The 27,247-nt window shown below is 49.6% G+C and overlaps 1 protein-coding gene and 2 long non-coding RNA genes across 5 annotated transcripts; 2 read left to right on the top strand and 1 right to left on the bottom strand.

Annotated features, from left to right (window-relative positions):
- Positions 1-7,414: 7,414 nt before the first annotated feature.
- LOC309523074 lies at positions 7,415-11,196 on the top strand. The gene is made up of 3 exons (XR_014215216.1): positions 7,415-9,793; positions 10,408-10,855; positions 11,061-11,196. It is a non-coding gene; the product is annotated as an uncharacterized lncRNA (long non-coding RNA).
- An 870-nt stretch (positions 11,197-12,066) lies between these two features.
- LOC309523077 lies at positions 12,067-14,157 on the bottom strand. Of its 2 annotated transcripts, none has more exons than XR_014215220.1 (3): positions 13,880-14,157; positions 12,332-12,491; positions 12,067-12,202 (listed from the first exon to the last, which is right to left on the bottom strand). It is a non-coding gene; the product is annotated as an uncharacterized lncRNA (long non-coding RNA). The 2 variants fall into 2 exon arrangements; XR_014215221.1 differs by lacking the exon at positions 13,880-14,157 and adding an exon at positions 13,818-13,842.
- Positions 14,158-14,253: 96 nt separating this feature from the next.
- Positions 14,254-26,031, top strand: LOC309522852 (armadillo repeat-containing protein 6-like). 2 transcript variants are annotated; one of them, XM_082206491.1, is made up of 8 exons: positions 14,254-14,369; positions 16,255-16,381; positions 16,514-16,596; positions 17,473-18,043; positions 19,091-19,236; positions 20,517-20,648; positions 23,481-23,618; positions 24,986-26,031. In XM_082206491.1, the coding sequence occupies exons 2-8, from the start codon at positions 16,261-16,263 to the stop codon at positions 25,196-25,198; spliced, it is 1,404 nt and encodes a 467-aa protein (XP_082062617.1). In that variant the 5' UTR covers positions 14,254-14,369; positions 16,255-16,260; the 3' UTR covers positions 25,199-26,031. The 2 variants fall into 2 exon arrangements, with proteins under 2 accessions (XP_082062617.1, XP_082062616.1); XM_082206490.1 differs by lacking the exon at positions 14,254-14,369 and having other exon boundaries at positions 15,993-16,381.
- The last annotated feature ends 1,216 nt before the right edge of the window (positions 26,032-27,247 follow it).

Consider the following 27,247-nt stretch of genomic DNA (forward strand, 5'->3'; position numbering starts at 1 on the left):
TTATTTGAGAGAGGCTCCAAAGAGTCTTCCTCCGAGTAGCTTGAGTGAGGAGTATGATTTTAAGTTGATGCTAGATGATGTTTTGCTGCAACTTTTGAGTTTGTGAGTCTACATCCGTGTTCCAGTCTTTTTGTTCCAGTATTTTGAAATGTGCTGTACCTTTTATGAGAGACAAAGAGCTATATTTCCTTCTATCCATAAATGGCAGACAAGTAGCCATATATCTTACATTTGCCTCAACCAGGCACCTTAATTATCAGATCATCTTTGCCCCATTGCCCTATTGCCCTATTCACTCCAAAACAGATGGCTAAGGGTTTTAATTTTTATCTTAAACAGAGATCTTGGGTTCACCTTCTCACACACCATCAATGAAATACGAATCTAACATAAGAATCTAACATTTCTTACTTTCTAAATCCTTTGCATAATTACATTTAAACCAATACATTTCATACATAACATATATAGCTTTTTAGAAGGAAAGGAACTTAGTAAAAACAGTTTCCAAAAGCAACCCCTTAAATTTACACCCTCCTTTCAAGCCAGCTGCTGTTGCTATTAGCTCTTGCCCTTTAACCTTAGGAAGATGTGGCTCGAGTCTGATGGGAGGCACATGGTATTTCTGTTAAACAATAAATCTCACTATTTACCAACTCTTAATTGTGTTTTTGCAGCTTGATTGTATTCTGTAATTTGTATGGTCAATATGACCTTTTGCTCCCAGCCTGTAATTTCCTTTTACAACTTTAAGGTACTGCTATAGATCAGAGGGGCCCTGTTTAGGAAGATAAACATCTGCCAAATTACTTAGCCAGCTGGTTTCTGCCTGGCATGAGAGATACAAACATTTACAAATATATTTTTTAAGCTCATTTTAAAATGCAGGCCTTGATCTGATGCCTCAATACAAGTGGGAGCCAAACAGTACAAATTGAAAGCATTTGCTGATGATTTGGTATTAACTTTACAGGAGCCAGAATCTAGCACCAAAAGAGTATTAGAACTGATCCAAGAATTTGGTCAGGTAGCAGGTTTCAAGTTGAATAAGACGAAAACTAAGGTTTTAGAGAAAAATCTAACTGAGACTGAGAGAGATAAGTTTCAGAAGGAGACAGGATTGACTCTGGTTAAGAAAGTGAAATATTTAGGGGTTAACATGACTGCTAAGAATGTGAATTTATTTAAGGATAATTATGAAAAATGTTGGACTGAAGTGAAAAAGGATTTAGAAATATGGTCAAATTTGAAGTTATCGTTGTTAGGCCGAATTGCTGTGATAAAAATGAATGTATTGCCAAGAATGCTGTTTTTGTTTCAAACGTTGCAAATTTTGGATAAAATGGACTGTTTCAAGAAGTGGCAGAGAGATATCTCTAGATTTGTCTGGCAGGGCAAGAAACCTAGAATAAAATTTAAAATATTAACAGATGCTAAAGAAAGAGGTGGATTTGCCCTGCCAGACCTTAAACTTTATTGTGAATCAGCCACATTTTGTTGGCTGAGAGAATGGGTGCTTCTTGAAAACACGGATGTGTTGGATTTGGAAGGTTTCAACAATGTATTTGGTTGGCACGCATACTTGTGGTATGATAAGCTTAAAGCACACAAAGCGTTTAAAAACCATATGGTCAGAAAAGCACTGTTTAATGTTTGGATAAGATATAAGGATTTGTTAGAAAATAAAACCCCAAGATGGTTGTCACCAATGGAAGCAAAGGCTCAGAAAAAAACTCAATATGGAGGCCAAATGGCCGAAGTATTGGGAAATCCTGGAACAAGAGGGAGACAGATTAAAACTGCAGAGCTTTGAAAAATTAAAAAACAGTGTACGAGATTGGCTCCATTACTATCGAATAATGGAGGCATATAATTTGGACAAAAAATTAGGCTTCCAGGTGGAAAAATCAAATTGGAAACAGAATTGTTAGACCCTAAAGTTAAGAATTTGTCAAGAATGTATAACTTGCTGTTGAAATGGAATACTCAAGATGAAACGGTGAAATCTGCGATGATTAAATGGGCACAAGTTGTTGGACATAATATTATGATGGCTGACTGGGAACAGTTATGGACCACCGGTATGAAGTTTACGGCATGTAATGCCCTAAGAGAGAATATTATGAAAATGATTTACAGGTGGTACATGACCCCAGTCAAGCTTGCAAAAATTTACCATTTGCCTAATTTGCAGAGGCTTGTGGGCGAAGCAAGAATGCAAATGGAGAATTCACTCCTGCTGCCTCCAATACGATGCAGCGCAAAGCGTTGAGCAAGGGCATAAAGAGTCTAGTCCTCACTGTTCAGAATGAATAAGAACATAGGCAGCCAGGCCACCCACCCACTTGGGATAAGACATCCTTTCCCTGCACTGCTGTAGACTGTGATTTAATCTGAAGCTGGGGCATAGAGAGGTCTGAGGTCCCCGCAGTGCTGGAAATAGCGTGATCCCCCGTCTGAAATCCCAAAGAGCTGCTGCCTGCCAGTGCAGGCAATGCTGGTGCAGATGAGCAGAGGGTCTGATGTGAGACAAGTTCTGCATTCCATGGTCTGCGTCGCTTGAATGCAGTCACTTGGCTGTTACTCATGCAAAGGTTCTTGAAGACTGGGCGCATTACTCAGCCACCTGAAGCTCCTGCAGTTCATCCAGGAACTCTGAGTGACAGCCTTCGACCCAAGGAATGCTCTGATGCTCTGCACATGTGGAAGAAGAGCAGAGAGGGAGCACAAGGGGCCTGGACAGAATAAAGAGGAGAAACGGGCAGAATATGCAAGCGGAAAGAGGGAAGAAGGAGGTGCTAGGGCTGCCTGGTCATAGAATTGTACGGTTGGGAGGGGTACCCAAGGGTCCTCTAGTCCAGCCCCCTGCAGGGCAGGAATCTCAGCATTGTGCTTGTTGCATGGAAGACTAGGCACAGTTCCCTGCGCTGCCCACAGGCCCAGCGTTGTGTCCATTGCACTCCCCCCCCACAAACCCCACACTCCTGCGCCGTGAGAAGCCTGCCTGCCTGCCTTTGGGTCTTCTCGGCTGGAAGCCAGCGGCCGCCAAAGCTCAGACAAGCCAAAGATTTTATGAGGCAGCCTGTTCCTAGACAGCTGTCTGGATCCCACCCTCTCACTCTCCGCGTGCCAAGTCTGGAGCAGAGCTGGAGGAGCCCCAAAAGGGGGCCTGGCTGCATGGGGGGGGGCTCTCTTTGCAGCCTCCCCAGAGGAAGTGGCTTGTCTGCAGTGGAGACACCGTGGCAGGCGGCGACCGTGAGGGTTTTGCTTGGTGCGCAGAGTCTCTGGCCTGGGAGATGTCTGGGGTTCGGCTGCAGCCAGACTGGGTGGGCGGCGGAGAAGAAAAGAGAGGACTCATCCGGCCAGGCAGCCAGCAGCGTCACTTGCCAGAGCCCAGAGGCTCAGCTGGTGGAAGCAGGGAAGCCTCCTCACCCCCAGGGCAGGTCAAGAGCAGGAGAACTTCGGAAAAAGCCTGGACCCATCTGGATCAGAAGACCCTCAGTGGAAGGAGCCCTGATGGCTGCATGCTGCTTCCAGGATCAGAGGCAGGATGGGAACAGCAAGAGGCTTAGAAAGTGGCTGTTGCATCTAGTCCTGCATTTGAGTTTCTTGTCTGGTTGGCTACTGCAAAGAACAGGTCTCTGGACAGGATGGGCCCCCTTTGGCCTGATCCACGCCCAGAGCTCCCTCCTTGGGAGGGAGTTGAAGGTGTCCTGGTGTGTCCTCCATCCCTTGCTTTCCTTGCAATTCCTGTCCCATTTTATGACTCCTATCTCATCTTCGCTCTGCCTTTATCTCCTCCACCCTTAACCTTTGTCCCAGGCGACACACTTGGCTTGCACAGGCCTTATCAGTTCTGCACGGAGCTTAGCCTGGTGTCAGTGGTGCTGGAAGCAGGAAGAGGAAGAGCGTTCCTGGGTGTGCATCCCACCTCTAGCTGGTCCCCAGCGGCTGCAGGACCCACAGACACCATATTTATACATAACAATTATTCCATTCAATTAAAAACGAGATAAGTTTACCCAAACCTTTGGACCTCCCTCCCTCCCTCCCTCCATGAGTTCTGGTTTGTTTTTTTATTTCTATATTTCATTTCTGCAACTTTTACTGTAATCTAAGAGAAGACTCCCTGGAAAAGACCCTGATGCTGGGAAAGATGGAGGGCACAAGGAGAAGGGGGCAACAGAGGACGAGATGGTTGGATAGTGTTCTCGAAGCTACCAGCATGAGTTTGACCAAACTGTGGAAGGCAGTGGAAGACAGAAGTGCCTGGCGTGCTCTGGTCCAGGGGGTCGCGAAGAGGCGGACACAACAACATCTAATATATATCTGGAATTTCCAAAGTTCACATTACTTTGCAAGTGTTGGTTATATTCCTGCTACTGTTTCCAACTGCTTACTGTGGTCTCCCAAATATGTTACAAAATCATTCCAGTCTCTTGTAAAAATATGACCTTCCTGATTGCTGATCTTTCCCGCCAGCTTTGCCATTTCCGGGTACTCCATCCATTTGGTCTGCCCTACTTCTCTGGTCGGTCCTTTGTCTTCTTTCCACCTCTGGGCTAGGAGCATCCGTGCTGCTGTTGCCGCATCCATAAACAGTCTTTACTTATCTCTTGGTAGTGCGGCACCTGTTGTTCCTAATAAAAAAGCTTCTGCTTTTTAAACAAAAGTTATCATAAACTTTTTTTTTATTTCTTTATATATCATTTCCCAGAATTCTTTTACCACCCCACATTTCCACCACATGTAATAAAATGTACCTTCCTTCTTCTTTCGTTTCCAATACATTTCAACATGTTCTGTAAATTTTTGCTGGTTTCCTGGGTGTCAGGTCCTGATGATACATCATTTTCATGTAATTTTCCTTCAACGTACAGCAAGCTGTAAATTTTAAATTTTCCTTCCATAACTTTTCCCATTGTGAAAACTATAACCAAAACCTCCTGCCCCGTGTATCATCACAGATTTAACAACTTCTTCATCTTTAGTATACCATTCTAAAATCAATTTATACATTTTAGATAGTAATTTCATATTATTTTCCAACAGATCTTTTTCGAATTTTGATATCTCCGTACTAAATCCTATCTGTTAGTAAATCTTTAATATCTTCAAACTTTTTCAACTTCAACTGATCTCCTCCTTCTGTTAACAGCTCTTTACAGGTTGCCTCCTCTGTCTGCCACGTCCCTCCTTGAGGTCTCCGGAGTCCCAGAAGGTGTCATTCACTTCGGCTCAGGGAGCTGTCTGAGCTGATACCTATTTTGGGGAACTGCAGAGGACGAGAACTCCCTGTCAGCAGCGCTGGGAAGGGAGGAGAGACTTAGCAGAACCCTCTGCAACCTGGCCTGACGCTACAAGGCTCTCTTTGGCTACTCTGGCTTCCCTGCCTGGGCTTCCCTCCTCCTCTGTCACTTTTTCCGTGTGGGTCTTCATCCTCAGAGGTTGACTGTTGGCCCAGACAGGATGGAGGAACCAGCCCAGAGGTGGTGGGGAGAGGGGAGAAAGAGCGCAGCCCAGAATGAGACAGGCAGGAACCCAGAAGCCAAACTCTCCTGCCCGCATTGAGTAGCTGGCCAGGAAAGGCCTGGCGCCATGGGGGGCTGGTCCATCAGGACGAATGGGGCAGCAAGCACAGCCTGCCCTCAGCAGCCCCCTGCCTGCCTGCCCCCTTGCTCACAACTGGTCCAGAAGGTGGCCTCTTCCTTCCCAGCCTCAGGGTTGCCCTTGTGCAGTTCGGCAGGGCTTCCCTCCCGCTCTGTCTGCTATGTACCTCATTTATGGAGTCCCAAAAAGAGTCCAGTGAGGACACTGAGCTGAGGGAGCTCTCGGGGGTGATATTTGGCACCTGCGAGGAAGAGGGAGAAGTAATGCGTGTGCCATAAACAGCTCTTTCCAAAATATTGATACGGAACGGAAGGGGGGGGCTCCTTTCCCCCTTCCTTCTAGGAACATCCGAGGCCCCGCTTATTCCTATGGCCCCGCTTTAGCCAATCACAGCCATGCATTCGTCCTGCAGAAGCTAGCTCAGGGAGCTCCTGCACGCCTCATTTCACCCCTGACAAGCTGCTGACGGCCCCCCACGGCGAGAACAATGGATCCGAAACCAGGGACCTCCTGTTACAATGTATCCATTCTGTTTCTGCTTTTGCCCTATAGTACAGAATGGGTTTGAAATCATTGAAATCTTTAGAAATTGATATAAAATCAACCGTAACTCCGATTTCTTCGCTCTCAGTGTCATTCAACTCAGTTCCCCGTGGACTCCATGATGCTATCCCTACTTCCATAATCCCCGAAGCGGCAGGTCACGTAAGCAGGAACTTCTTAATTCGCCAAACCTTCCCTCTAGGCAATATTAGGTGGCAGACGATGCATATCTCTGACCCATTGTCTTGCCACCACCGGTACTCAATAAATGTGTATCTATGTATATTTCCCGCTCTGCATATCCCCCCTCCCTCATCCGAAAATGCTAATTAATGTAATCCCACCTTTTCATAATGTATTCATGACGTGTAAAGTATATTCATGATGTAACTTGTGAAACCCAACCTTCCCATAATGTATTCGTGACGTTTCAGGCACTGTATTCTGGGATATGGAGGGAAATTTCAAAAGTTCATGTCACCCCTTTCTCTGGGTTCAATCTTGCCTTGAACCTGTTGCGCAATAAACTTGGATCTTCTGCAGTTTGCTCCTGTGTCCGGCTGAGCTCATTTTCTTCCGCAGGGACCCACGGACTTAGTCCGATGAGCTGGGTGGCAGAGTAACCCCGCACCCAGATTTTAGCCGTAACAATATAAAAACCAGTATCAGGAACATTAAAATGCAAAAGAAAAGCAATTAAAAAACACAACCAAACATTAAAACTCAAGGCACCCGTAATTGAAACAACAGAACAGCGGTGTAGCTAGCCGCTCGGGTGCCGGGTGCAAGGCACGCGTCCTGAGGGCGGGGGGCACTGCGTGGAGCCTCTCTGCTGCCTCCCCCTCAGCTGTAAATCGGCTGAGGGAGAGGAAGAGGGCAGACACAAGCCCCACGCTGCCGTTTCAGGCAGGGCAGAACCTGCAAGCGCCCAAGCCACCACGTCACCCCCAGGAAATGGTTTGCTAATTCTTGTCTACAATAAATAGGAGACAGAGGTGGTGCACAAGGTTTTTCTCATTTTGATCACAGAAGTAACATCATGATTTGGGTTAAACTGAGATGCAACGACCTCTCCACATCAACTGAACCCAATGTTTCCTTCCTTATGCCGAAGACACAGCTCTTTACCTTGACCTTCCTAATGCAAACAATTTTGTTTCTTTTTAAAGTTTTATTTATGCATTTTTACAACTTATAATACACTTCATTTATCCTAGGACTTCATGGCATACTAAGTAAACCTTAGCTGCATTTTATAATATTCTACCCATTTTCATCTCAAATCATCCTTGTTATCTGCTGGTCATAAGTTAAGTCCCACTTGTATGTTAAATTGAACATTGTATCCTCAATGATATTCTCCAAAACAGTTCCACACTTCTGTTATTCATGATTTATCCTTATTTCTTAATTTTGCAGTAATAGTTACTAATACTGTCTATTCTACCAATTTATTCTGCCAGATTTCTTTCGTGGGTACTTCTTTTTCTTTCCATTTTTTCACACACACCATTTTAGCTGCAACTGTCACATATAAAAAGATATTGAGTGCTTAATGCAAACAATTTTCTATTGCTTTCATGGACTGCTCATAGTAATGAGATCCCAATGGTCCCTATATTGTCCTCTGATGTCAGGCTTTGGAGAACCGTCTTCCTCCCCACTTGGCCGTGGATAGCAGAACAAAGGAAAAGGAGTCTTCTTACCACTTAGAAACTTTAATAATCACAGCGAGAGAACAAATAACACATCTCCTAGTAATTACAGAGCCCACCCCCTTCGGTCGCTTCTATGTCTCCTAATCTGAGACTTTGGGGAGGGCAGTGGAGGAATGCTGTCTAGAGACTGTGAATCTGTTAACCCTCTCCCTCCCAGTGTTTCTTCTCCTTGCTGTTCCCCATTCAGTATTTCCCAACTTCTGCCTTCTGAACTATGTCCCTCTGCAAACTGCTGTTCCAAACCTCTACTCTGTTCCCACCATTCCTCCTCGGTGCAGCCCTCCTCAGCACAGTCCCTGACATGTGATCATTTTAATATAATGTATTGTTATTTTTGTATTCCACTTTTTTTCTTGTGTCAAAATGAGAGTACCCTTAAACATTTTTTTAAGAAAAAAAGCACTGTTATACCATAAAATTATAAATCAATGGAAAGATAATTTAATGAAGAATGTAATGCAATAACTTTTATGAAGGATTATTTATCACAACAGAAGTCATACAGAAGAAGCGTGAAACACACAGAAAAACTGATATACAGGTTAAACTGCCAGGTTGGCACTTTGCGAGAAATAAGTGGGTTTTGGGTTGCAGTTTGGGCCCTCGGTCTCTGGCCTAACCCTTCTACAACTGATCCGATTTCCCCTGTAAAAATACCAAACCATTTTATATGTAGCGGGAACTACACAGAATCATAGAATTGGAAGGGTCAACTAGTCCAACCCCCCTGCAATGAAGGAATCTCCACAAAAGCATCCATGAAACAGGGCCTCTCAGTGGAGCCTGTGAGCCAGGAGTGAACCCTCTTCCTTTCTTAAAGTATTGTGTAGTTTTGTTTTGTTTTTATTTCCAAAGGATAAAGCTATTTGTTTTTTCAGGCATTTTCTGGGACTTGAATCTGTATTCATAAACAGTTATTTTGCAGCAAAAGGAGGATCTTACGCTCTGTTGCTTTTTCATCTCTGAATGTACTCTAGGAGGCGGGAGCCCTGAATGTGTGCTGCAACAGCAGGAAGGATGCTGGAGGAGGAAGCAGGAAGGGTGCAGGGTGAGTTCGGATTCTGAGAGGTGCCCAGCATTTCTCGTAGGGCCATTGTAGTGGCTTGGGAGGGCAGGAGGTAAACACAAATTCAGTCAAGTGGTGATACAATTGAATGAGTGGTTTATCCAGTCATTTAAAAAAAAGTTATTTTTCTTAGGTTGCTTTTGGTTCAGTATTTATCTTGTAAGTTATCTGTTTGCATGAGTTTCCCGCTGAACAGGAGTACCCCTCCTGAGGGCCAGGGACCCCACAGCAGCCCTCCCTCGCCTCCGCAAGTCTGGTTTTATTTTTCTTCATTCAGCTGCCGGACAACCCAGCAGCCTGGCCCGTTTGCCAGCTGATGTCACAAAGTGTGGCTTTGCAAGCAAGCCTTATAATTGCCCTGCAAGGGGGATGCCTGTCAGAGGACAGTGAGACTTGGTAGAGAAAGATGGATTCTCCAGGTAGGAGGCCTAGAGGAGATGAGTGGCAATATTATTATTGTGAGGTGATGCTATTACAATTCCAAAGGGAATGTCAAGCAGGGAGGGAGGGGGAAGAGAGAGAGTGGAATTCTGGTGGAGACGGAAGATGGAAGGAGGCTTGGAAAGGGAGTTTGAAGGGGGCAGGTGAGAGTCGGTTGAGAGCGGTGGGTTCTAGAAGGGGGCACGAGGGGGGGGGGCTGAAACTGAGCTGGACTTAGAAGCAGCAGCACAGCCACCATTGCTATTGCTGTCAGGATGTGGCGGCAGGAGGATTCCCTTTATTCAGGTGAGCCATGGAGCCATGTAACCTCTTCCTTTTTAATTTTCCTTTCTGTCTCCTAGGACATAAAAGGCTGCTGAGACGGCAAACCATGAAGGAGGCTGGTGTGCCACTGAAAGAAACATTGGAGATTGTGGTAAGTTAATTCCATGGGGAAAGGGAGTTTGAAGGGGGGGGCAGGTGAGTGTTGGTTGAGAGCGGTGGGTTCTAGAAGGGGGCCCGATGGGGGGGGGGCTGAAGCAGCCGCCACTGCTCTGAGCAGCACAGCCGCCATTGCTCTGAGAATGTGGCCGTTCAATGCCGAAAGAAGGGGGTCTCTCCCAACTTGGAAGCAAGAGGATTCCATGAATTCAGGTGAGCCATGGAGCCAGGGCTTGGCTTTGGAGTACTCAGGAAAGGCGCCTAGCAGGCTTCAGCTTGCATGGGGCAGGAGCCTGGTGAAATTACTTCCGAATTATTTCTTTGCGCCATCGCTGCACATGACCCTTCATGGAAAGGGTCCTGCCCTGAGGGGCTTACAATCTTTAATAGGGCACAGGGAGGGAACAGGGAAAGGTTGAGGTCCAGGCTGGATCCTGAGTCTAGGTCTCTGAGTTCAGACTTTGGGATTCTCGGACATTTCCCACCTGTAACCTCTTCCTCTGTTTTTTATTTTCCTTTCTGTCTCCTAGGACAAAAGAGGCTGCTGAGGCGGAAAACAATGAAGGAGGACGGAGTCAACTGGAGTCAACCATTGGAGATTGTGGTAAGTTAATTCCATGGGGAATCCATTCCCCACATGTGCAGGGAGGTCATGGCGCTGACCTGAGTGAAACAGGGCTGGGTTGGGGGGTTGCAGTCCCGTCCCGCCCCAGCCCCTTGCCCCCCTCCTTCCAAGCCAGGGGTCAGGTGCCCAGGCAGGAGCAGGCTGGCAGCCTGTGGTGACGTGGGCATGGGCAGCCTGGCAGGGGTGCTTGTTCTGCCCCCCAGAGAGTACAATGTCCTTCTTCCTTTGCAGGGCCGTGGTTTGGGGAACCAGCAGCAGCCCAGCGGTGCAGGGAAACCCAGCAAAATCCGGAGGTATGTTGTGACCTTGTGTGGCAGGGGAAGTGTTTCCCAGTGATCCTGGGGGTGGAGGAGGAAGGCCTGATTTAGAGATCCCTGTAGTTTTATGGAGAGGGTTTCTCTGTGGTCCAGGCAGGGCCCTAGCTAGGGGGTGGTGAGATGGGCCCCCACCAGGGGCGCAGGTGAGGGGTGGGGCACAAAATTGCCTCAAAAAGATGTCCAGGAATATGTCTAAGCATATAGATGATAATAATAAATATTACAATCTATATATTTATCTGGAACTCCTCCAAGCAATCAGTCAATTGAATGAGTGGTTTATCCGGTCATTAAAAAAAAAAAAGAGATATTTCTCTTAGGTTGCTTTTGGTTCAGTATTTATCTTGTAAGTTATCTGTTTGCATGCGTTTCCAGGTGAACAAGGAGGAGTACCCCTCCTGAGGGCCAGGGACCCCACAGAAGCCCTCCCTCGCCTATCATGGCATGGAAGTGCAAAAAAAAGAAGAAACATCTTTGAAGGTCAGATAAGCAGGACCAGCACTCTCTGCCCAGCCCAGAAAGGAGGCGGGAGCCATCAGTGTTTGTTCTGACAGCCTGGAGGCTGCTGGAGATGCGAAGCAGGTAGGGTGCGGGGTGAGTTCGGATTCTGAGAGGTGCCCAGCAGGGCTCGTAGCACAACAGTAGTGGCCTTTCTGCTCTAGAACCAGGCCTTTGGCTAATTAAAGAATGCATGGCCTATTAAACATGCTTGTGGATTGGGAGGTTGGCTTATGAGTTTGTTTTTGTTTTTAATGTGTATGCTGTGTTTTTATTTTGTATTTTTATGCTGCAAGCCTCCCTGAGAGCTTCAGATGAAGGACGGCATACAGATTAAATTAATCGATAGACTGATTAATGATCATGGCAGTTTCCCAGAATCTGGAGGTGAATTGTCAGGCTAGAAATGGAAAGCGGGAAAAGGAGTCCCAAGACCCCCTCGTGCCTTGGCCTGCGTTCCCTCATCGCCTGTGTCCAAAGGGCCTTTAAAAAAGTGCCACCACCTGCGCCACCACTGGAACCCAGAACCAGCAGGGCGCAAGCAGAGAGGAGGCTGCTCTGCATGCAGCTGAGGCGGTGGATTCACCAACACAGCAGCTACATGCACCCAGAGGCACTTTGAGGATGTGGAAACACCACTTCTTCCCCGGCCACTACCCAGCACCAGCAGCCACCGGGTTTTCCAAAAAGCACCGCCACCAGTGCAACCAAGCACCAGCACCAGCAGAGGGGCGCAAGCAGAACCGAGGCCGCTGGGCAGGCGGAGACGGGGGAACTGAGTGAGGCGTGAGGGGGTCGTGCAGGGCTCTGATGGTCGCCCCGGGGGCATGTCCTTGCCGCCGCCACACAAGTAAGTCTCGTGGGGCTCTGATGGGGTACCAGGAGTCTCCTTGACGGGGGTGAGGCTCCGAGCAGATGACCCCCGCTGGGGATTCTTCTTCCCACCTTCCTTCGCTGATCTGACCTGTGAGAAAAGAAAACAATTCACCATCAGTGCTGGGAAGAGGGGCAAGACTTCCCAGAATCCCCTGCAACCTGGCCTGACCCTGCAAGGCCGTCCTTCGTCTTCCCTCCTCCTCTGTCCGCCACACACCTCCTTGAGGCATCCAGAGTCTCCCAAGGTGTCGCTCTTGTAGGTTTCATGGACTAAGCTCAGGGACGGTCCGAGTCAGCGTCTCTCTGGGGGTCAAGGGGTTTCTTCCCATTTGGGCTCCTTCTGCACACATCCTTGGTGTTGCCGATATCCATTGAAACTTCCATAACAAAACATAAAAGCCACCAAATTAAAATTATTCTAAAAACAGGTAACAAATCCTAAAAGCAATCAGCGGCTCTCCAAACAACTTCAGAATTGCCAGGGACAGGGCTTTCAACTCCCAAATACCTTGTTTAAACAGGGATACCTTTAAATTTCTCATAGACGCTAATAGCGAGGGAGTCGGATGCACCTCACGAGTGAGGGCATCTCACAAACGGGAAGCCACTGCCTTGTCTTGGGTTACCACCAACCGGCCACCCTGGCAGCCTTGTGTTAACCTTGTAGATGCAGGGTCACGTGGGCGGAGGACTTCTGCCCGCAAATGGGGCCTCTTTTACCCCGGCCAGGCTAAACACGTCCACTCCCTTCCAAACTTTCTTCATCGGACTGTTCCCCACCCGTTCCAGTTTGTCCCTAACCTCCTTTAAAGTGTGGGACCCTCAACTGGGCACATTCCCACTGATGTTCAAGGAAATCACACCTGGGCTAAAAGGCCTCTCATTCCAGGCACCGTCTTCGAAGGAAGCAGCACTTTCTCTGTTTTTTAAAAGGTGTTGTTTTTACCAATATGGTAAGTTCTAGACAAAAACGAATGTGTGACTGATCGTGTATCACATCCTCTTTCTGGAGATTCCTGCTTTAGCTGGTCAGTCGAAGCCGGTCCCAGGATTGTGGCCACTGTCGCCTGCTGAATGCTTCCGGGAGCCGCAGATGAGAGCGGAGTGCAGGGTGGGGACCAAAGGTGGAGACACGACCCCAGAAGGAGCACGACATGTCTCTCCCCCCTCCCCTAAAACGCCACAGGTGACTGGCACCTACAGACATGACTAGAGCAACACCAAGTATATTCTATCATCTCCCCTCAAAAAAGGAAAAAGCCCTCCCTGCCTGCCTCCTCCCAGCACAGTCGTACCTTGGGCTGAATATTTTTGGGTTGCTCTCCGCAGTGACCCAGAAGTAACGGAGCACATCAATTCTGGTTTCGCCACTTGCGCATGCGCAGATGCTCAAAATGAAGCGCCGAATGGCGACACACGCAGGCGCACAGACCCGGGTTGCGTCGGCTTCTGGATGCGAACGGGGCTCCGGAATGGATCCTGTTTGTATCCAGAGGTGCCCCCTCTAGAAGGTTTCATCAGTTTATTTTATTTATTTTATTTTTTCAAATGTTTTTTATTAAATTTTTCCATATGGAAAATACAAGCTTTTATCAGTTTAATCCAAATAAACCATGTCCCACCCTTGAGCAACGCCAATTCTAAAACACGGTTTCCAAAATCAGTTTTAGAAAGTGAAAATATTTAACATACGAAAGCAAGACCTGCGACAGCAAGAAAAAGCCTCGGGCTGGGAGACTCTTCTTTTCGGGGGTTGCCAACTTACCAGCCTCTGCCTCGCTCTCCGTCTGGCGCATGCGCACAAGGCCCAGTTTCCTCGCCCGGCTTCTCTGCGCTTTCTTCGCGGCAAAAGGCGTCGCCAAGGCCGGGGGCGCTTTCCGCGCAGGCGCAGTAAGGGGCGCAGTAAACGGGAGGAGGCCTCCCGCCTGGGTCGAGGGGGGCGAGCGGCCTCTGCGGCGGATTAGGGGCTAAGGAGGCCATTCCTGACGGAAGGCTGAGCGAGCTCGACGCCGCTCGGAGTAACGGTTGCCTCACGGCCAGCGCAGGCGCAGTACACTAACGCCTCGACGCGCACGCGCGGCGCCGTTAAGCTGGCCGTTAAGGGGCGGGCCGGTCGCGCTCTGCGCACGCGCTGCCTGTGCTTTCGCGGACGGCAGCCGCCTGGAGACAAACTTAGCGCGCGCCAGCCGCGCTAACGACCCTCGCTGCCGATGCGGCGTCTTTGACGGGACGGCGAGCGCCGAGGGACACACCAGGTGAAGTGATGCAATAATAGAATCGGGGGGGGGAGGGGGTTGCGCTCTGCCCATGCTCAGAGTCCCGGTGTCCCCCCCGCCAGTCAGGGGCGGAGGCCGTTGGCGGTGGGTGCAAGGAGGCAGGGTGGGCTCGCCGGCACTCTGTGTGTGCTCAGAGGCACAGCTGCCTCTCAGGCCGCGTCTTCGGGGCTGGAGGAGGAGGGGGTCGTGAGGGCTGGAGACCCGCCTCAGTCTGGGAATTTGGAGCTGCTTTTCATGCCGCGTTCTGATATTCGTGTTGCGTTTGGGGGGTCGTAACTAGATAACGAGAAGAGATAACCACATTTGAGTCCTTGGAGGCATCTCAGCTCCAGGGCTTTGGGGAAGCAGCTGGTTATCTCTGTATGTTATTCTGTATGTTATTTCACCCCCCCTCCCCTGCACCAGTGCTGAGCCCTGACCTTGACTTTTAAAAAATAATTTATTTAATCATTTTTGTATTTTTTATACTGCTGTTCATTGCAAATCTTCCAGAGACCAACAAATCTTTAAAAATAAAATTAATGCAAAATAATCCAAATATCATAAAACAATGAACAAAAGTCAACATGGCCTAGCTGGCTACTTTTTAAAATGCCATTCAAAAGCTATGGGAGCACATACAGTACAATAAAACCTTCTATTAGCAGCATGGGGGAAACAGATCAGCTTTTTAAAACGTCTGAAAAACCTCAGGCTGCAGATCTTCTGAAAAGGAAAATCATAGGGGATATTCAGGCAGGATGCAGCATTTGGAAAGGGAGCAATCTGTGGAGCTGATTATCCTTCCCGCTTTCTGCATGAAAGAATGTCTTGCTCCTGAAGGGGAGTGAAAGGCGGGATATCAAATCCAAACTCTTCTTCTTCTTCTTGTTCATGCACAATCAGAAACTGATTACTCAGCAGAAAAGACCCCCCTGCGTTCCATTGGACACTCTTCCAAGCAGTGGTAGACACTCAGACATATGAGCTAACCACCAAATGGCACCTTAAACCGAGGTTACAGTTGCCAGAAAGACCAGGTTTGAAATCTGCACTTGGCCATGAAGCTCAAGGAATTACCTTGGGCCAGTCTTTCTCTCAGCCTAACCTACCTGGTAGGGCTGATGTGATGATAAAAAGAGAAGGGGCGGGGAGACGTTTGTGTACCACAATGAACTCTTTGGGTTAAAAATTGGGATATAAATCTATTTTTTAAAAAACCAGAATGTCTAGTTGCCATTTTGGGACAAGACAGCTTTAAAGTCTTACTTTATACATTGACTGTGATTGATTCTCAGTTAAACATCTGGCTAGTTCAGAAGACAGCCTTGAGCGAGGTTAAGAGCTTTGAGAACTTAAAGAAGAAAAGTCCCCTGATCCAGGGACAGTCCACACATCTATTGGCCTGTTCAGACCTCGTTAAACTCTTTAGCGACTGCAGCCTTGGACCCATTTGGCACCTAGCTTATATATCTGAGTTTCTAGCACTGACAGGGGCACAAGTGACCGCCTTGTTCTGCAGGAGACCATTGGTCAGTCTAGCTCAGTATTGTATACGCTGACCAGCCGTGGCTCTCCAGAGTTTCAGCCAATATCTCTCACTGAAGCTGCGCTTGTCTGCAGGCAAATTGGGTGCTCTAACCCCTCAGCTACACTCCTTCCCTTTCTTTGGGGATCTTATACAGTATCTTTCTTTTTTAAAAAGAACACACACCACCATATGTAAACTGTTCTCTTGCGGACTCTCCTTCCTTGGAGGTTTGGAAGCAGAGGTTGGGCAGCTGTCCGTCTGTCATGGATTCTTGAGGAGAGATTCCTGCATTGCGGGGGGTTGGACTAGATGTCCCTCGGGGTCCCTTCCAACTGTCAAACTCTTGTCCCGCAGGTCAGAATGGCGGCCAAGCGGATCACCCAGGAGACGTTTGACGATGTTGTGCAGGAGAACATCAGCGACCTTGGCATGGATCCGGAAGAGGCCGTGATCGAAGCCGTCCAGCAGTTTGAGTCTCAAGGTGTGGTTTTTGCAAAGAGATGTTTTTAACTGACTGGGTAGACCTGAGATGGCACAGCCTTCTCTGCTGTTCTAAGAATCCCTACTGAGGACCCCTTCTCATTGCCCCCACTGCTCCGTGTCTTTTCTCCAGGTGTTGACTTAAGCAACATAGTGAAGACAGCCCCCAATTCCGCCTCTGTGGGTGGGCAAGAGCCACAGCATGCTGTTTTGCAGGTGAGAAGGGTGCCTGGGGCTGCCCAAGAAAGGAGGAAAGCCCCAGGGATCGCTTTGGGAAGGGGCTGTGGCCCAGTGGCACCACAAGGACCTCAGGCTGAATCCCGGGCATCCTGAAGTTGGGCTGGGAATGTTCCCTCTACAGTGGTATCTCTAGTTGTGTAATTAATCCGTTTTGGGGTGCCATTTGCACCCCAAAAAGTCCGCAATTAGAGCGCCTCTTCTGCACATGCATGGGTGGCGAACCCGGAAGTAAACACTTCTGGGTTTCCCACATTCGTAAGCTGAACGTCCGTAAGAAGAGCGGAACGCAACACGAGGTATGACTGTATTCCTATTTAAACCAGGGCTTTAATCAAAACCATGAGCGCTAGAATCTTGGTTTGTTTCTTAGGAAAGGAGCACAGCTCAGTGGGTGGGCAGCACTTGTTCTGGAATACTGAGCTCAGTGGTCCGACTCAGTGTTAAGCAGACCCATAGGGCCCTAAGTATCAGAAGGTCAAATATATAAGCTGGGCGTCAAACGGCTCCTTAAACCAGGGTTACGGTCGGCAGAATGGAATGCCTACTTGCCATTTGGGGGCCAGGCGGCTCGAAGGTCATATTTTTTAATAGGGCTTTCCTGAAATTCATTCTGATTGTGCCGATACAATGGAGTTCTACAGGATGGGGTGTCCCAAACCCAAGGACCCCCAGGCAGGCACTGCCAGGTGGTAGAGACGCCAGACGCCCCCCTGGCACCCAGGCATCTTCACCTGGCCAGGTGCAAAATGGCATCGCGATGTTAATCCCCAGCCCCGTCCTTGCATCAGCCATTGTGATCTCCTGGTGTGTCGCAGATATTGCCCAGCCCGACTCGCTCCTTTCCTTCCGCAGACGCTGGACTCCTTGCAGAAGGCCGTTGCTGATGGCGACTCGGGCGCGGTGGACGAGCTGCTGGTGAGCTTTGCGGAGCAGTGCCGGCAGGAGATGGCCGTCCGCTACTTGGCGGGGCAGAAGGGCGCTTACCCTGCCGTGCTGGCCGCCTGCCGCCTGGCTTGGGAGGAAGGCTGCTCCCTCCTCAAAGCCCTCCGCGCCCTCTCCGCCCTCCTGGACGGCCAGCCCGACTTCCTCGATGCCCCCGGGCAGGAGCTGCTTCTGCGGGTCTTGCGGGAGCGGCAGGACGATGGCGACCTGACCCTGGCCACGATCCGCTGCGTCCGGCAGGCGTCCCTCAAGCACGAGCAGAACCGGCAGGACCTGGTGAAAGGCGGCGTCCTCTCCCTGCTGGTGGGGGCCGTTGTCCGCCATGGGGACCGGGCCGATGTGGTCCGGGAGGCCTGCGCGGGGCTGCGCTTCATGACCTTCGACGACGATATCCGGGTGCCCTTTGGCCACGCCCACGAGCACGCCAAGATGATCGTGACGGAGCACGGCGGACTGAGGGTCCTCATCGAAGCCGCCAAAGGTAGAAGCATTGTCCCTTCCTCCCCAGCCAGGGGAAGGCAAGGAGAGCCCTTCTGGATCAGGCCAGAGGGAGGTGGGGGGAATTCGATTCCAGCGTTACCGGAGGGAAGACCTCCCTCTCTGTCTTTCCAACGCCAATCAAAGACAACCAAGAAGTGGTTTGGGTGTTGTCGGTTTTTGCCAAATCCTTTTTATTGATTTTCCAAATTCAATGCAATTTCCCCCAAAATAGGTTTCCCACACTCCACACAAGGTTTCCTCTTGTTGCTGCTTTGTTTCCCTGGTTGTTTCCAATGCTCATTCCATTAAACTTACTTATTCTGAACCATTGGCTCTCTGTTTGCCAATTCCTGCACGTACGATATTTTAACATTTGCAATATTGAGGATTGACTTCACGACAGAAGTACTGTTCTTGGGAGACGGGGTGGGCAAGTGTGGGGGACTCCCTGGTCCTGAATGGGGCAGCTGTGTTGGTGTTGACCCTGAAAGCCCTAAACGGCCTCGGCTCAGTATACCTGAAGGAGCGTCTCCACCCCCATTGTTCTGCCCAGACACTGAGATCTAGCGCTGAGATCTTCTGGCGGTTCCCTCACTGTGAGAAGCCAAGTTAACGGGGAACCAGGCAGAGGGCCTTCTCAGTAGTGGCACCCGCCCAGTGGAACGCCCTCCCATCAGATGTCAAGGAAATAAATAACTATAGTTATTATAGCTATCAATCGTTTAGATGACATCTGAAGGCAGCCCTGTTTAGGGAAGTTTTTAATGACTGCTGTTTATTGTATTTTTAATCTTTTTTGGAAGCCGCCCACAGTGGCTGGGGAAACCCTGCCAGATGGGCGGGGTATGAATAATAAATTCTTATTCTTATCTACAAGTGAGGTTACTCCACAAATCATCAAATCCACAATGAATCAGTAATTGCCGTTTTTCAAATTCCTTTTCTTTCCTTCTGCATGTATGAAGCCCAAAAGCTCACTTTTACTTTTCACAACCAGGTACGATTCACAGACCATCTCGCTTTCTCTTCCTCCTCCTCCTCCTCTCAGCCTTCCCCGACGACTGCAGCGTCCTGAGGGAGATCTGTGCCACTCTGGGGCGCCTCTCTGTCCGGAACGAGTTCTGCCAGGAGATTGTGGACCTGGGCGGTTTAAACTTCATGGTGGCGCTGCTGGCCGACTGCATTGACCACCAGGTACTACGAATGAAGGTAGCTGCCACGTCAGATCACTGTGTCTGTCCAACCGAGTAGTGCCTACTCTGACTGGCAGTGGCACTCCAGGCAGGGCTGGCCTGATCCGTGAATATGCAGTGGATCGAAATAAATCAAGATTTCGGTCCTCATTATACGTGACCCGGAAGTGTCTGCGGACAGTGCTGGCTCCCGGCCTATAGAGTGAGATGAGCGCACAACCCTAGAGTCTGTCAAGACTGGCCCGTACGGGCAGGGGTCCCTTTACCTTTACCTTATTCTGAAGGAAGGACTGATGGACTAAAAATCTAGGCAGCATCTTCATATTGCACTGCGCCAGCAATCCATCTGGCTCAGTATTATCGACACTGGCTGGCAGCCGTTTCCCAGGAGTTCCAGGGGACATTCCAGAAATGCCAGGGATTACACTCATTTTTTTTAGTTTTTGTTGATCTGTGTTTTGTTTGAAAGGAGGTCTGAGACCAAACTCCTCCTGGAAAAGTTGATTTCAGAAAAATGATTCCAACGGGATCAGGGACTTTTGAGAGTTTTCTCACCAATGCTCCAAAACAGCTAAAAGCAAAGGGACTTTCAGATATATAAAAGCCAAAAGCGTTAGGGAGGCTGTCCTAACTGCAGCACAGACTTGACCATTTTCATTTCCGTGGGCTTGCGTTGGGTAATAATAATAATGAGAAGAACAATCTATGGCCTTTTAAACTTTGCATGGGGGAGTTTTTGTTTGTTATTATAGTATTTCTTGTGTTCTTATATTGCAAACTGCCCTGTGATCTTCAGATGGAGGGCGGTATAGAAATATTCATCATCATCTTGGAAAGGAGTCGAAATAATAATAATAATAAATGCCCATTAGCATCTTAGAGACCAACTAAGTTTCTTCTGGGTAGAAGCTTTTGTGCGCATGCACACTTCTTCAGATCCACCTGAGTTGGTCTCTAAGGTGTTGCTGGACATTTTTTTATTCCGACTGCATCAGACCACCTGCCTGACTCTAGACTCCTGGGAAGCAGATGCTCTGCCTTGGAGCTACAGTTGTTCCAGTATTTGTTTTTCCAGTATCTTAGTGTTTCTTCTCCACCCCAGATCCAAACTTTAGCTGACTTGGTGGGCTGGCCGTCCTGGATGCTGGAGCCGGGATTCCTGCCTTGCAGGGGGTGGGACTAGAGGACCCCCAGGGTCCCTTCCAACTCTGCGACTGCGAGGCTTTCTTTCCAAACCTGTCCTCACGCCTTGGGTCTTTGCCCTTCCGCTGCGGATTGTAGGACCTGGTGAAGCAGGTGATGAGCGCCATCCAGGCGATCGCGGGCAACGACGACGTGAAGGACGCCATCGTCAATGCCGGAGGGACAGACCTCATCGTGCTGGCCATGACCCGGCACCTCGGCAGCCCTTTGGTGAGTGGGTGTCGGTAGAGGAAGCTTCCCTTTATTGGCTGGTCTGTTGCATTTATCCCGCCTCTTCCTCCAAGCAGCTTAAAGCGGCGCTCGGTCGTTCACCTCTACAGGTGTAACCCTCACGACCACGATGTGAGGGGGTTAGACTGAGAGGCCCCAAGCAGCCCATCACCTTGTCATGGGGAGTGGGCTTGCACGTTCCTAGGACCCTTGTGAGCGCAGCCGTCGGGAGTCTCGTACTCCCAGCAGGGTCACCCAAGGCGGTAAGGTCAAAGGGGAGGAGCTAGACAAAGCATGATCCCAGAAGTCCTGAAGGTCAGAACAGGCGGAAGGTGACAAGCGGTGTGTGACAACGGCTGTGAAGGCGGAGGAAGAGTCTACCGGTCATTGTGATCCTCATGCCATTGGAATAGAGCCTTACTGTGAAGACCGTGCGTTGGTCAGCGTGCCCTGATCTACACGCATAAAACAAATTCACACACAGGCGTCTTCCAAAAACCTCTCCCAAACCCAAACCCCAAAAGTCCCATGGGGATCGGCAAATGGTATCGGGGGCAGGACCGTGACATCTGGAAGCCCCTAGTCAAGAACCGGCACATGGGCGGTGGATACAGATTCAGTCGCTCTGAGTCAAGGAACGAGGCAGTTGAGTAGCTTGGCAGCTGTATCCATGACTGAGCAGCCCTATTTAGGAACCACTCTGCTCACCCCAAAAAGGGGGAGGGGCTAAAAAAGGTGCCCTAAACATAGTCTGCCTGCCTTTTCCCCTGACTGGATTACTGCGCCGAGGTTGCCACCCAGCGGTCGTAAAAGACAATTGAAGCTGTGATGTTTTAACTTCAATATTGCATTGCTTCAAGGAACTCAAAGAGCAGGTGAGGGACAACTGAAGGAAGAAAAGGGAGGCTACACTTTCTTCTGGAAAGGTCTGCCTGAACAAGAACGTTGAATACACGGAGTAGGCTTTGCTATCAAAAACGATCTTGTGAAGCTCTTGTCAGAAGTCCCTAATGGCATTAATGAGCGACTTTCAACACTTCAACTAAAACTCACCCCAAACCATCATGTCAGGGAACTGCCATCAGTGCCAGAGGGAGAGATCAAAATCCAGAGGGATCCCAGAGAGCGTCCCGGGATTGGGAGAGGCAGCCCATCTTCTGGGGAAGAGAATTGGCGTAGCACCAGTGGAGAAGGGGGGCAGATGGGGGAAGCGGCGTGGGGGTCCCATGACTCCTTGCGGGGACCAGCGGGGAGAGTAGGGGTCCTCCGCTGCCTACGCCCTCCTTGCGCAGAAGGCTTTCGCGCAGAGAGGGTCGGAGGAGACTAGGCGTCAAAGAGCTTCTTTGCTGGAAGAAGTTTAAGAAACGGCCACGGACGGATTCTGCCAGCGATTGAGTCAGCCACGGGAGAGTGGCTGTCCGGACAGGAAAGGTTCACTCTGGCAACCCTGCCAGGTGTTGGCACAGGCTTACACACGAGAAACCCCTAGAACCATTACACATCAGGCTCCTATTCTAAGCGCTTATGCACCAACACTGATTGCTGATGAAGACATTAAATAAAATTTTTACTCCCAGCTGGACATCCTCCTGGGTAATTTTAATGCAAGAGTTGGGCAAGATTTTGATCTGTGGCCTGGGACTATAGGGAAAGAAGGAATTGGCAACAGCAACCAGAACAGAATCTGACTTTTGATGATATGTGCAGCGCACAACCTTGGTATTACCAACACACTCTCGACAAAAAAATAAATTTAAAACATCTTGGAGGCACCCTTGGTCAAACCACTGGCACCGCTTAGACTGTGTAACCGTCCGAGCTGAAGATTGCCGTGATTTGCTCCTTACCAGAGCTATGGTGAGTGCTGATGACTGCTGGACAGATCACCAGAATTGGCCTCCACAGTAACTTACGGACTCACATTTAAAACTGTCTTTGTGGAAGACAATCTTACTCGGCTATGAGTGATCACTGAAGAAGAAGAAGAGTCACTCAGTGAGCTTCTCTTGGGTCCTGTACTGACCCTCTAACCTAGAGGTCTTCAACATTTTTGAGTCCATGACTCCCTTGACCAACTACATTCTTTTTGCGGCACCCCTATGGGGCTCACCCCTTTCCTGGTGAACCAGCAGCCCCTCATCCCTTTCTGAGCACTTTTCCTTGTTGTGCGTTCACTCAGCCTCCCCACTCCCTCTTCTTGGGAGTCCTCTAGGCAGCCACTGCTGACACCCCTGGTCTCTGAGCTGCCCCCCGCTGCCCCAAAGAGAGATGCCTCCCAGAGGCCCCTTTCCCCTGGGAAACCTATAGCCGGGCTGCTGCAACAAACAGCTGTGCAAGCCTTTGGGAGGCAGAGGGGCAAGAGGGCATCAGAGGAGGGAGGGAAGGAAAGAGGGACAGAGGCCAGTGCTGCCCGCTGCACCCCGATCATCATTCAAGGCACCCCAGGGTGCCATGGCACACTGGTTGAAAACCCCTGCTTTAACCACTACACCACATTGGCTCTCCTTGGTTGCTCCCAGTTCCTTTGCTGTTCTTGAACCCCCTCCCTCATCTTTTGCCCCCCTCCCCTGGATCAGCCCCCTCCAAAAGAAAGATGCATGCTCTGCCCTGTTCCAAGGGATCATAGAATTGTAGAGTTGGAAGGGGCGGAATGCATATTTAATAAACAAATAAATGTTACACTATATTAAAAGCAGTTGAAAAGAACTTAAAGTTGCAGAAATACTATTACTGTACGATAAAATGCAAGAGTGGCGTCAAGCTTGCTGTATAATAAAAATGCAAGTGTGTCATCAGTCGGTTGAACATGGCTGCCTGCGTTTCCGCCCTCAGGTGTGTGAGCAGAGTTGTGCGGCCTTGTGCATGCTGGCGCTGCGGAAGCCCGAGAACTGCCGGGTCATCATGGAAGGGGGCGGGGCCTTGGCAGCGCTGCAGGCCATGAAGATGCACCCCAAGGAAGCTGGCGTGCAGGTAACAATTTTGCGCTGTGAGAGACAGGAGTCGCTCTTTCACCCACCCTCTGCCCTGGCGTAACCACAATTACCTCTGAAGGTATCAAGCCTGCTGTCCCACAAGGGTATAAGATGGGCTGCGCCTGGTGTTGAAACTACTGTTTCTGGGGGACAGGGGCAGGCAGGTGTGGGGGACTCCCTAGTCCTGAATGGGGTAACTGTGCCCCCAAAGGACCAGGTGCACAGCCTGGGAGTCATTTTGGACTCACAGCTGTCCATGGAGGCGCAGGTCAATCCTGCATCCAGGGCAGCTGTTTATCAGCTCCATCGGAGACCCTCCCTGCCCACAGACTGTCTCGTCAGAGTGGCACATGCTCAAGTTATCTACTGCTTGGACTACTGCAATGCACTCTATGTGGGGCTACCTTTAAAGGTGACCCGGAAACTACAACTAATACAGAATGTGGCTGGTGACTTGGAGTGACCACTGAGATCATATTACACCGGTCATGAAAGACCTACATTGGCTCCCAGTACGTTTCCGAGCATGATTCAAAGTGTTGATGCTGACCTTGAAAGCCCTAAACAGCCTCAGCACAGGGAACCAGGCAAAGGGCCTTCTCAGTGGTGGCACCCTCCCTGTGGAACACCCTCCCATCAGACGTCAATGAGATAAACAACTATCTGACTTATTGGGAAGCTTTTTATGTTTGACGTTCTATTGTGTTTTTATGTGTGTTGGAAGCCACCCAAAGCGACTGGGGAAACCCAGCCAGAGAGGCGGGCATAAATAATAAAATTGTTGCTATTAGTAGTATTAGTCCTACTCAGAAGGCCCACTGAAATTAACAGAAACATCTTAACACCATACTGGAAAACCACACAATGAATCCCTAGAGTGCAATATTACACACTGTTTTTTACACACTGTTGATTTTATTGGTATTGCGAACATTATAATTTCGTAAATAATTTACATTTACATGAAGTGAAAACCAAGGTGTATCAATGTTGTTTAAGGTGCCATATATTTGGGAGAGCTGTTTCTCTCCTCGCCCCTTACATTTGGGCATCTCTTAAGGTACCATAGGCAACGTCTGCATGATGGTTTCTGAGATCAAGGAGCAGTTTCTGCCTGCTTAGGGATACAAGTTTTGACTCAAGGTGGCGAGCAGAACCTTTCAAAATGGTGCTGATTTTATTCAAACATTGCATAGTGGTCCTTGAGATCAAGGCGCAGGTTTCGGCCTACGTTTGGATGCGACATTTTGAATCGAAACGGCACTGATATTTTTGTTGTTGCTTCTCAGAGGTCCCAGGCGACGCTGGGCGCTTTCTTCTGCTAACGAAGTGAATCGTTTGCCATTTTTCTCTTTCGCCGTCCAGAAACAAGCCTGCATGCTGATCCGCAACCTCGTCTCCCACACTCGGGATTTCTCCCAGCTCATTCTGGAAATGGGCGCTGAGGACTTGATCGCCGAGGCCCGGGCCGCCCACCGGACGTGCGAGGACGTGGCCAAGGCCGCCTTGAGGGACCTGGGCTGCCAGGTGGAGCTGAGGGAGCTCTGGACGGGCCAGAAGGGCAGCCTGGCGCGTTGACACCCGGAGACGCCGGGAAACGGGGGGTTGGAAGCGGTGGGGATGAGCGGAGAGCAAGATGGACTTGCAGACGGGAATAAACGCAGCCCAAGGGAGAAGGAGGGTGTTGGCCTTGGGGGCCATTAGCTGCACAGTCCCCGGAAATTCACCGCTGTGCCGCCATTTACTTTTCTGCGCCAAGTCTTCAGTGCGGTTTTTGTTGTTATCTTAAATATCTGCCGCTTCAAGAACTTGACTGGCCGACCCTAGAGAATGGAGTGGCGCCTGCGGAGAAAGCTTCCCTTTCTATAAAAATGGCCAAGAGCAAAAAGCAGCAACAATTGGGGGGGGGGGGAGGCTGGCAGACTGCTTGTTCCATTTACAGCTGTATTTTGGCCCTACCCTGGCTCTCCGTGTGGCCTGGCAGGCTTCTCCACCTTCAATTAGGCAACCACTGCTCCCTGCTGTCCTCCACTCTTCTTCCAGATGTGCCATCCTCTGGCCCTTGGCCGTTCTTTTTCCTCTTGTGTCATCATGTTGCCGGTTTAAAGCAACCATGTGCCTGTCTCATTATTGTTCTCTACGGTTCTCCTCCTTGGTCTCATGATAGTTACAAGAAAGGAGATTCCAACTAAACATTAGGAGTAACTTTCTGTTGTTGGCAAGATCCGTTCGACAGTGGAATGGTCTCCTTCGGGAGGTTGCAGACTCTCCTTCCTTGGAGGTTTGGAAGCAGAGCTTGGATTGCCATCCGCTGAGATTCCGGCATTGCAGAAAGTTGGACTAGAGGACCGGGGAATCTCTTCCAACTCAACCATTCTCATTCTAGTTGGATAAAAGTTGGCTCTCTCACATCCTCCGTTTCTTCCTTTCTTTTTTTAAAGTCAAGTTTTCAGCCCTTATGAGTGTTTAGAGATGCTTGGGAGAATCTCTCAGGAGCTGGAGCAGATTGCTGGCCTTTGGGGCTTTGGTTTCTAAGAACATGTTTCCAAGAACAGACCCTCCCAGTGTCCCTTTTTTCCAGGGACAGTCCCAGATTTACAAAAGCCGTCCCGGTTTCTGATTGATCCCAGAATGTCCTTCTTTTCCTTAGGACAGGGGTCAGCAAACTTTTTCAGCAGGGGGCCGGTCCAGTGCCCCCCTTGGGGGGGGGCAGACTATATTTTGGAAGGGAAAAAATGAACGAATTCCTATGCCCCACAAATAATCCAGAGATGCATTTTAAATAAAAGGGCACATTCTACTCATGTAAAAACACGCTGATTCCCGGACCATCCGCGGGCCGGATTTCGAAGGCGATTGGGCCGGATCCGGCCCCTGGGCCTTAGTTTGCCTACCCATGCCTTAGGATGGATGTCCTTATTTTCATGAGAGAAATGTTGGAGGGTATGATGCAAGCAGGGAGCAGCGTGAAGGAACGAGCATAAAAGATGCACGTTGAAGGCTTCAGTTTTTCTTTCTGAAGAAGCTTGTTTGGCAGAGACAGGGAGGAGCTCTCTAGATGTCACGGGACTCCAGCTTCCCTCAGTCCAGCCGGTATTGCAGACAGTCGGGAGTGATGGGAGACGGAATCCAGCAACACCCAGACTCTGCAGGTTTTCCTTCCCTGGTCCTAAGAGGAGACATTCCCTGCTGGCTGCACGAGGAAGGAAAATGCCTCTAATCAGAAGAGGGATGCTCTTCCAAGAGCAGGGAATGCCTCCTAGAGCTGGGAGGGGGAACTTCCGGAGCCCCATCGAAAGTTCCTCCAGCCAGTGGTCTGAGATGATGGCGAGGGGTGTGGGCGGGTGTGGCATCCGCCTGTCTCGAGGGACAGTGGAGTGCGCCTCCAGGGGTGAATTGCTGTGTTGGCAGCACGGAAGTGACCTCCCCAGGGCAAGGGCCTGGGCAGCGTGTCTGGGGGTCCTGGGCTGCCCAGAGGACAAAACCCCCCTCTTAGCCTCGCTGATGGGGGATCCAAAGGAAAGCAGAACAAGACAATTGGCACCAGCTGGGCTGCAGGAGTTGCCAGAAGGAGGCGGGCAAGGCGCCACCCAACCGCCTTAGGGACTCCACTCTGGATTTGCGTAG

Source organism: Podarcis vaucheri, assembly GCF_965113315.1.
Source record: "Podarcis vaucheri genome assembly, chromosome: 18".
Taxonomy (NCBI): domain Eukaryota; kingdom Metazoa; phylum Chordata; class Lepidosauria; order Squamata; family Lacertidae; genus Podarcis; species Podarcis vaucheri.

What these genes read in the sequence shown, in the direction of transcription:
- LOC309522852 (XM_082206490.1), top strand. Translation starts at nt 16,210, where the DNA reads ATGTCCCTCGGGGTCCCTTCCAACTGTCAAACTCTTGTCCCGCAGGTC. An exon ending in CCAGCAGTTTGAGTCTCAAG is followed by an intron (nt 16,382 to 16,513) that starts GTGTGGTTTTTG and finishes TCTTTTCTCCAG; the next exon opens with GTGTTGACTTAAGCAACATA. An exon ending in CACAGCATGCTGTTTTGCAG is followed by an intron (nt 16,597 to 17,472) that starts GTGAGAAGGGTG and finishes TTCCTTCCGCAG; the next exon opens with ACGCTGGACTCCTTGCAGAA.